General features: G+C 38.3%; 1 protein-coding gene across 1 annotated transcript in view; it reads right to left on the bottom strand.

Moving 5' to 3' along the window:
- Nucleotides 1-8,625: 8,625 nt before the first annotated feature.
- The window catches only part of Il7 (interleukin 7), a 44,672-nt gene continuing 42,649 nt past the window's right edge, over nt 8,626-10,648 (bottom strand). The window contains exon 5 of the mRNA XM_055603139.1: nt 8,626-10,515. Coding sequence (XP_055459114.1) covers nt 10,408-10,515 — 108 coding nt within the window. The 3' untranslated portion in view covers nt 8,626-10,407. The remainder of the gene's footprint in view (nt 10,516-10,648) is intronic.

Raw genomic sequence — 10,648 nt, 5'->3', positions numbered from 1 at the left:
TATGGTATGTTTTATTCTTTATGAAGCAAGTGAAAAGGACTATAATTTTGAGAATTAGTCACTCAATTATGACAATCGCTTATCTAGCTTTGCTGGGTGTAAGTGATGCTTTCTAGTTAAGTAACTTACTGTGAAAGTTACACTTAAATTTTAAATAGTTTTCTTAAATTTTACTCAAGAGACATTTGAAACCTGTCTATCTTGTTTTGCTGTACTATTCTAAGTGAGTTTTATTCCACTTGTAATAAAAATAAACCGTAGTTTGACTCACTAGCAGGTGTTCGTCTTACTACTGTTGACCCACGTGTTAACACGGCTTTGAAATAATTCAATAATCTCCTTTTTGTCAAGAAACTTTTAAAAAGTAGGAAGTTATTTTGTTTACCAGTCACCTCAAACTTAACACTGCCTGTAGGGAAATTTCATGTAAACCTCACAAGAAAAGACTTTTAAATTTTATATTAAACACTAATTTCTTAACTCTTCATAAAAATGGCCACTTAGCAAGTATTCCAATACAATAAAACAATTTTAGGAGCATGGTAGAGTAGAAGATAAAATCAAAACACCATTTAAGTGAGCGTTGTGTTCTCTGCCCCTTTAACACCTTATCTCTCTCTAGAGTAGCTGATGTTCCCCGGAAGCTCTTTATTATGGATAAGAAACTTAAAAGACTCAACCCCACCCCCATTACTTAAGTAGGAAGACCGTGGGCAATGTGAGAAATTAAACATTGCCTAGGGAATATTTGAAGGTGAAGCAGTTTAGATTTGTGGTAGTTTTAAGCTTAAATCTCCTTACCATTTATGATGAACATTTTGCATTCTTAGAGCTAGTCTCTTGAAAATCCTGTGTCTGGTGAATTTTCTGCCTCAATTCTCAACACCTGAATCAATTAGCTTAGCTTTCCACCCTTTCTCGCAATAAGAGTATGACTTTGGTATTAGGAGACAACTGAGCATGTCTGTATTTAGGATCCTCCAAAAAAGAACTGTAGAAGGTTTATGTGTATATCTAGGAATATATACATTTTACTATAGATATGTGTGTACTTGTTTAAATACACAAGGAACTTACTAAATTTATTTTCTACATCAGAGGCTCACTCTATTCCCATGAGAATTCAAATCTGAGTCTGGCAGTGACTGTAATCTGTGGAAATTAGCAGCTTCTCACTTCAGTCATTGAAGCAACTCCATTCCAGGGGTAAAGGCCCAGCAGTCCATGGATATTACTCTTGAAAGTTCACATTCAAAAACTAGAAAATCTAGAGTCTGATATCAAAACACCATGATACTAAAATTAAAAAGGTTAAATTAAAATTAATTTATTTTTAAAGCACCTCTGATTACTAACCTCACGTGTGTATATCCACACATTATCCTTTTTGTTTTGTTTCACCCAGGGATTCAAATAAGACCTTAGACTATTGAGTGGTTCTGCCTGTCCTAAAGGTGGCTCTTTTCCAAGCAGCACACTGATCAGCATGCCAGCAGTTACTGGAAGCACCCCTACAGATTATCTAACAGTATACTTTATCTACCGATGAGCAAGATAAAACATCGCAGCTGGGTTGTGAAGCTATGTACAACAACTAACAGTCTTCGTTCTCCACACACGAGGGCGGGGTAGGGAAAGAGACACTGAGTTTTAAGAATAGCCATAGCAAAAAGGTAAGAGGCACCCTTGCGGCAAGGCCTGTTCCCTGTGGAACCACCTAAGCTGACTGGAAGTGCTAGACAGACCTGAAGTGCTGTGATACCTGAATTTGCTTTGCTTTTGACTGAACAACTTCTAAACATGTCTGCCTGGCTTTCCCAGAGAGCCTCTTTAATTATTCAGTAGCGTTTAATAAATAATCACGTTTAGCTAGCTTGGGATCAGCTCTTAAAATTTCAACCAATGTGGTCTTAACTCATGATTCCCTTTTGCAGTGTGTGGGGTTCTGGAAATCATTCTTAAATCTATATTGTTTAGTAGGAGCTCTGTATTATGCTGAACTGAGCGAGACACCTTTCCTCATCTTAAGGATGGTGGTAGATAATCACAAACCAAATTTTTAAAAAAATGTATCTTGACTATACTTCTATCAATATTGTAGGACTAATTTTTTACATAATTATCAGTACTATATATAAAAATCTTTGCCAAAATGTATGATGCTAAGCAAGCTCTTAGTATGTTATGTACTTGGCTAACAATATTTAAATATGTTAGGTACAGTGAACAAGGAAGTAAGAAATCGTGGCAGTTTTGAACTTTAGAAATTCTAATGGAGGAAGATTGTAAATAAAGATGGATAAAGAGATAATAGGAGATTGTGATACTGCTATGGAGAATACTCAGGTATGGGAGTGATTAGAAGATGGGAAAGGGAGTGAAAGTAAGTTACATGTTGGATGAACATTGTGGAACTATTTCATTACGAAAATAATATTTGAACACAAGCCTTAAAACAAGGTGACCTGGTTTTTTTATGCACTTATTTATTTCCTTAACTTCTAGTTGCTTCTACCAAAGAATATTCAATAGTCTTGAAGCATGGGAGAAACTGGTATTTCCAGAATGGGGTGAACATTAAAGGGGAAAGGTAGACATTTGGGTGTAAGAGTGTTGCTTAGTCAATAGAGTGCTTGCCCAGCACACAAAAAGCTTTGGAGCCAGTCCTCATAGCACAGCATGAAGTGAGCTTCAGTGACTCATACTTGTAATCCTAGCACTTGGGAGGTGAAAACAGTAGGATCAGGAAACCAACTCTTCCTCGATTATATAAGAGTTTGAGGCCAGACTGGATATATCAGATTGTCTAAAGTTCAAAAAAAAAAACAAAAGGAGAAGCCAGACTATGATGTTGACTTATTCAGAGTAAGATGGGGATAAGAAAATGACATGCTTTGAACTAGACCTGTATTCTAACTGTATATTTTTTTGATATCTAGTTGATGAAAAGCAAAAGTAGTTGTCTTTACTGGGATATTTTGTCTTGTCTTTTGGTTTGGTTTTGGCTTTTTGTTTTTTAATTTTTTTTTAATTTATTCATTTTATATCCCGATTGTTGCTCCCTCCCTCATCTCCCCCAGTCCTACTCTCCCTCCCTCTTTCCCTCTATCCTCTTACCCTAGTTCACTAAAAGGGGGAGTTCTCCTCTCCTGCCATCTGACCCTAGCTTATCAAGTCTCATCAGGACTGGATCCCCACATCGCCAGGGGGAAGTAAGAGCAGGCAACAATGGAGTTTATGGCAGAGGAAACCCCTGCTCCCCTTACTCGGGTACCCACATGGAGACTGAGCAGCCTCTGGGCTACATCTGAGCAGGAATCTAGCTCCTCTCCATGCATAGCCCTTAGTTGTTATATCAGTCTCTGCAGGACCCCTTGGGCCCAATTTTTTTAAGCTTTTTTGGACTACTTGTGGAGCTCCTATCCCCTACAGGTCCTTCTATCCCCCAGTTCTTCCATAAGACTCCCTGCTCTCTGCCCAAAGTTTGGCTTTGAGTCTCAGCATCTGCTTCTATCCCCTGTTGGGTGGAGCCTTTCCAGAGGACCTCTATGATAGGCTCAGTCCTATTCTCTCTCTTTCCCCGCTTCTGATGTCTATCTTGTTTGCCATGGAAACAGCCTAGATGTCCCTCAATGGAAGAATGGATACAGATATTGTGGCACATTTACACAGTGGAATATTACTCAGATATTCAAAACAAGGAAATCATAAAATTTGCAAGCAAATTGATGGAACTAGAAAAGATCGTCCTGAGTGAGGTAACCCAGAAGCAGAAAGACACACATGGTATATACTTACTTATAAGTGGATATTCGACATATAATATAGGATACCATAGTAAAATCTACAGACCTAAAGAAGCTAAACAACAAGGAGGACCCTACAGGCAATGCTTAAATCTCATTCAGAATATCTTGTCTTACTGTGAAGGCAAAGTTTATTCATTGATTATGCTTTTTCAATGTACTAAACATTCATAAATGAGCATACCTTTCTTATTTCCTCATTAATTCTAAGATATTTTTAAAGGGATTTTCACAGGTAAGGGACAGAGGTCCCTCCAATCTATGTTATCTTGAGAAAAGGATTTTGTAACAAATTTCATGTGGATTAGAAATGCCTTGACTCTCTTGGTTCAAATGTCTATTCTTCATTCTAGTAATACTTATGCTTCCCCACTCCTCCAGCTTACCAATACCCAAGGTAACTTCACAACTTTCTTTCATATGTATTTAGTGCAAGTTCATGTTGGAGTGTGATTCAGAGTGACCCATGGCAGGTGAGTCAGTATACTTACTAAACAATAATAGCATAATAAACTACAAATAGCTGAATCTTACTTTGTTGCCCAGGGTAGCTTCAAAATTCAGGACTCAAGGAATCCTCCTGTCTCAACCTCCTACAAATATACATCAGTGTTCCCTGCTATTCTTATATCTAGGTATACGATGGCAGTTCTCAGTGTATCAGCGAACCTATCTTTTTGTCCTGTGTTATAATGGTTTTGTAGATTCTATTATTGGCTCAAAATCCAGACTGAATATTTTTCACACAATATCATGGGCATTTTTAACTTTTATTTTTATATTAATTACAGTTTATTCACTTGTACCCCAGCTGTAGCCCCCTCCCTCATTCCCTCCCAATCCCACTCTCCCTTCCTCATCTCCTCCCATGCTCCTCTCCAAGTTCATTGACAGGGAGGTTCTCCTCCCCTTCTATCTGACCCTAGCCTATCACGTCTCATCGGGACTGGGTGCATTGTCTTCCTCTGTGGCCTGGCAAGGCTGCTCCCCCATCAGGGGGAGGTGATCAAAGAGCCAGTTACTGAGTTCATGTCAGATACAGTCCCTGTTCCCCTTACTAAGGTACCCGCTTGGACACTGAGCTGCCATGGGCTATACCTGAGCATGGGTTATAGGTTATCTCCATGCATGGTCCTTGGTTGGAGTATCAGTCTCAGAAAAGACCCCTGTGCCCAGATTTTTTTGGTTCTGTTGCTCTCCTTGTGGATCTCCTGTCCCCTCCAGGTCTTTCTATCTCCCCCTTCTTTCATAAGATTCCTGCACTCTGCCCAAAGTTTGGTTATGAGCCTCAGCATCTGCTTTGATCCCCTCTGGGTAGAATCTTTCAGAGGCCCTCTGTGGTAGGCTCAGCAATTAAAAACAAGGAAATCATGAAATGGTGGGAACTAGAAAAGATCATCCTGAGTGAGGTATCCCAGGAACAGAAAGACACACAGTATGTACTCTCTTTTAAGTGGATATTAGACACACAATATAGGATTAACATACTCAAATCTGTACATCTAAAGAAGCTAAGCAAGAAGGAGGACCCTGGGTAAGATGATCAATCCTCACTCAGGAAGGCAAACACGATACATGGAAGAAGGAGAAGACAGGAAACAGGACAGGAGACTATCATGAGCATTTATAAGAGCAGAAAACTATGGATCCAATCATGTTATCCTAGTTTGTTCTAGAGACATGTAATACCTATGTTTAGCAAATAAGACTTTATTACAGAATATCTTATCTGAATTACTTAAATGGATTGTTTTAATTTTTTTTCACAATTTATTATATATCCCAAATGAAGCTCCTCCCTCAACTTCCCCAATTCCACCCTCCCTCCCTCTTCCTCTCATCTCCTTCCCCTAGTCCACTGAAAGGGGGAGTTCTCCACTATTGCCATCTGCCCATAGCTTGTTAAGTCGCATCAGGACTGCCTGGATCCTCTTCCTCCATGGCCTGGTTTTTTGTAATAGTCAGAATCTGGAAACAACCTAGATGTCCCTCAACGGAGGAATGAATACAGAAATTGTGGTACATTTATACAATGGAATACTGCTCATCTATTAAAAACAAGGAAATCATGAAATTTACAGGCAAATGGATGGAACTAAAAGATCATCCTGAATGAGGTAACCCCGAAACAGAAAGACAGGCATGGTATACATTCGTTAATAAGTGGATATTAGCCATATAATATAGGACAACCATCTACAGACCTGAAGAACCTTAAATGGATTTTAATAAGATGTTGTCATGATATGTTTCATCTGATTATCCATTAACCACACCTTTTCCCAAAAGGTGCTTAATAGACATTCAAAATGATACATTCTTTCAGAGGTCATAAAACATTTTAAGCAAACATTGTTCTTGTAATAACTATATTTACAATAAAGTACTAACATAGATTTTTGTCAATTCACAATGTGTATTCCTTGAAATAAAGTCCTGTGAACAACTAAAGAATCAAATACTAACAGTATCTAGGATTAACACAGAACCAATAACAGTAATTCAGGAAAAAGGAGTTCAGAATAAAATGTGAAAGATATTTCTTAGTAAGAATTTAAAGTTCCTTAGTACAGAGAATGGTAAAGGCCACTGAACTTAGAGAGAGGCTTGTGTTTCAGTGAAATCCTTAAGACACGACTGATGAATTATCTTGGAAACACCTGTAAGTGAAAGCATGGCCTAGAAGAAAGACTTCAGGTTTACCAGGATTCACCTATAAGGGAATTGTCAAAATGAAGAAAGGTGGGTCTCTGAAAAACAATAAGATAGAGTTAGGATAGACAAATAAGTATTGCTGCTTTGGTTCCCAGCATGGTGACAGCACTGTACATTTCAAAGAGCTAACAGAATTTTGAATATTTTTCATTAAATAAGTAATTCTTGAGGAAATAGATATGCCTCCCTTTATTCTAACATTAACCAATGCATATATGCATTAAAACATTATGTGATATGAATATATTGTACAATCTTTTGTGTCCTCTAACAAGTAACTATCTTGTGCCAGGGAGATTGTGGGTCCCTGTTGTTAAGGTCTAAGTCTGGCATTCAAGATGGCCTCTGAGCTCTGTGCATCCCAGATCCCCTAAGAAGACTCACATAGCCCTCAGGAAAAATCACAGGCCCAACCCTTCCTGATAAGAAACCCATTCAGTGTGTGTGTCTGGGGATTCCTGGAAACACCTACCCTGTGCTAATGAGATGTCCTGGTGTCTTGGCTTTCAACCAATGATCTTTAACCATTCCTGGAGTTCTTCCCCCAACCCATAGGATAATTAAGTACTGTGTTCCCTTATGATAGGACTGTGTGATTGTTTGTAAATTAAGTATTCCTGGTACTTCTAGTCCCAGACAATCAAACGCATTCAACCCTCAAACCCCTTCCCACTGTAGTCACAGTTTCACAGGAAATGTGTCAGCATCATCTATTTCACCATGACTGGATGAGACTCATCATTTCTTCTGGGGTAGGACAGGCTCCCATTCTCCCCCCGCCCCCCAATAATTCATCGCTGACCCCCAGGGCTTGACTGCTGATCTTTCGAGCGCAGCTCCACAAGCAGGAGCAAGCAACTGGCTGTTCCCAAAGGAGCCATGTTGTTCACCTGCAAAAACACACCCCCCTGTCTCTGCCTGTCTTGGTTTCAGAGCTCCGTGCTCATGAAGCAGCCACTGACCCGCCCAAGTCAGGCCAGGCCCGTGTTGCTGCCTGGCTGAGGTTCCAGAGCCCTGAGCTTCTTTGATTTCTATGCGTCACTCTTTTCTGCCCAGAGGGTGCCCTTCTGGCTTCATTTTCAACTAAGTTGTACTTTCTGGGAGAGTACCTGACAACAACCAGACTCCCACAACATGATGACCTGCGGTAGATCCCTGGAATCCACATAAAAAGCCAGATGCACACATCTGTAAAGCACTAGTCTCTGGTGAAGCGATAAAGGCAGAGACGGGATAGTCCAGAAACTCAGGTCAACTACCTCCAAGTAATCACAAAAACAAGAGAGGCCCTCTCTCATAAACAAGGTACAAGGAGAGAATTCACTCTCTGCAGGTATCCTCTGACAGCCAAAGCATGTCTGCACCTCCGCTCACACTTTTGAGCACACACACATACACACAACACACACAAATTACAAATAAAATTATCGTAATTCTAAAAACTATGTCATTTAGTATATTTCTTGAAGACTTGTAAAAGTATTTACTTGGAATTCTTCTATAATATATTGCTATTATTTTGATCTTGTTAACTATATTTGCTGTGTATTGTGCTAGTAGCTGTTATATAAAAATGGCATTCTTGTATATTAATATTAAACAGTAAATCTGTATGAATGAGACTATAGAGCATTTAATATACTTTTATCATTTGTGAACCCCAGTTCATGATGGAAAAAGTATAGCTTTAGAACTTATGATTCTTATTATTTAATTTTCTTTGCTTATTTTAATTTTTATTGTTTTTGCTTTTTTTTTTCTTTCTGTAACACTGGAATTAGGGTTTCTTGGAAAAAGCTTTAGGAAATGCTCATTTTAAGCATTTATGTAGTCATTATTACATTTTTAATTCCTCAAATATTTGATTGAAAACATTTAATTTAAATAGACAAGTCTATAATTGTGAATTAGAATGAAAATATACTCAAGATGCTCATTGCCCACATTCCTTTGCCTCTATCTGCTTTCCTAAACAATGAGTGAAGCACAGCATGAATGTGGATAACTTCCAAAGCTTTTAGTACACAAGTTGAATGAACTGTTGGAAAATGAATTTTACCTACAGTTAATGTCTCTCATTAATAAATGATAAAGACCAGTGAAGAAATTTTAATAACTTTTAATGAGCATTTAAAATTTTGCCATAGTCAGAATTGTTTCAATACTGCTAGGGTGCTTTACAGACAGCCTTGCAGGTATAGAGTTTACCTTTAGACATGCAAATGCCCTCAGTTCTCTAGCTAATGGCTTACCCATTTTACTAGTTCTTCAAGATAAAACACTACCATTTAGTAGATCCCTTTTATAGTGAAGACATAACCTACTTAGCAAAGTCCATTAAAGAAGCTGACTTTCTTAAAGTATCATTTGTTCTGATCAACTGTTACTTGGGCAAATGGTGTTGATTATGAAACAAACTTTAAACCAGAAGTTTTTCTCCCAAAACGATTAATGCCAGCTATCTGTACCATTGGAGATGAACTTCATATGGGTTGGAGAAAAGGGGGAAGGAGAAGGCACGGCCATCACACATGGAAGGTGTCGGTGGAGCACTGATCATGTAATGTACAGATGAAATGCAAACATCCGGCTAGATGCTGGAGTGGTTGAAAAGAACCAAAAGAATGTGAGTTCAGCACTTTCATCTGTTTCAGAAATTCAGTCTCTGTGTTCCTGTCCCTCACAACTGAATGAAGACTGCAGGCCTTTCAAAGAAGGATTCTTAAACAGGTATTATATACATAAGATATGCACAGATGTCTCTTCAAAGACATGAAGTTAATATTAAAAAATTAGTGTTTCTAACTGAGCATGTTGGCTCATGTCTGCAAGCCCAGCCCTTGGGAGGCTGAGGCGGTAGCATCACAGCCAGCCTGAGGTACATAGAAGACCCTATTGTAAAACAAGAAATTAGTGTTTCTCCTCTTAACAGAGTTGCAGGGTCCTAGTCTCATGGTTCTTGGTATGAGTGTGTCAAAGATTACATGTTGAATATAAATGGGGTCAAACGGCAGCGCAGCAGTGAACATGCTTGAGATTAAGTGAACCTGACAGTGTCAACACGAAGGTCATTTATTTTAAAAAGAGGCACTTTCCAAAGTAGGCAGTGTAGTGTATGAAAATATTTTATATATAGATAATGTCAAAATTAAATATATACATTAATTCAAAGTCTAACATATATTATTCTTTTAAAAATATACTTCCCAAATTGAAAACTCAGTTATACAAGCTTTATTACACATAAATGACGAAAGTGATCGAATACTAAGGTTCAGTATCTTTGTACTAAGTGCATTTCTAGCTTTAAAAATTCTTCTATTAAAAAATATCTGCTATGCTCTTTACTGAAGGTATGTGTTATACATTCCTGTTTAACTACATTTCTGGATATGTGTCTTAAGTGCTTTTAGCTTCTTTTTTGCTGCTGCTGCTGCCACACAAGTGTCTGACTCTTGTTTTCATGAGCATTATTCATCACCATGAGCCCTGCAGAGTCTTCAGTCTACAAGGTGACAGTTCCTCTCCTCAGGTGGTTTCCTGATGCACATATCTTCATTTTGCTAGAAAACAATGGTGGCTTTGAATCCTTGTGGCCATGAATCTTGCAGACTTGATATCTTTTGAAATGTTTGGAAAGGTTGAAAAAGTATTGCTGATGACATGATTCCCTTACAAAATCAGTACAGTTGATGCATGTCCATATGTCTGTGCTGATCACAGGAACCAGTTGGATTGCTCATGTCCATCTTCTAGTGCCTCATTGTGGGTCTCCCTGATGCTCTGTTCATTTAGCCAGGAGGCATCCAGCAACTTCTGGGGGGATTTCAACCCCTCAAACGGCATGGACCAGGCAATTCTTGAAGGTTACTACTGAATGTCCTGTTTAGATACTGCCCTTCAAAATTTTATTCCAACAAGTTTTTATCTCTCTCAGTAGTCTCTTTAGGAAACATGGATCATTCTTTTTCTGTTCCTTTAAATTTCTTTCATCCTGGGAAATAAATTTATAAGATTTAATTTAATATTTTAGTAGAATGAGTCTCAAAATAGTTGCTTTTCGGTTTTCATCATATTAGATTATACACTACATAGTATGTCAGAATGGAAACCCTTGTATGACATCT

This window comes from Psammomys obesus, unplaced genomic scaffold, assembly GCF_907164565.1.
Source record: "Psammomys obesus unplaced genomic scaffold, mPsaObe1.curated_primary_1811, whole genome shotgun sequence".
Taxonomy (NCBI): Eukaryota; Metazoa; Chordata; class Mammalia; order Rodentia; family Muridae; genus Psammomys; species Psammomys obesus.
Note: the sequence above shows the minus strand (reverse complement) of the source record. Positions and strands in the feature narration are given on the sequence as shown.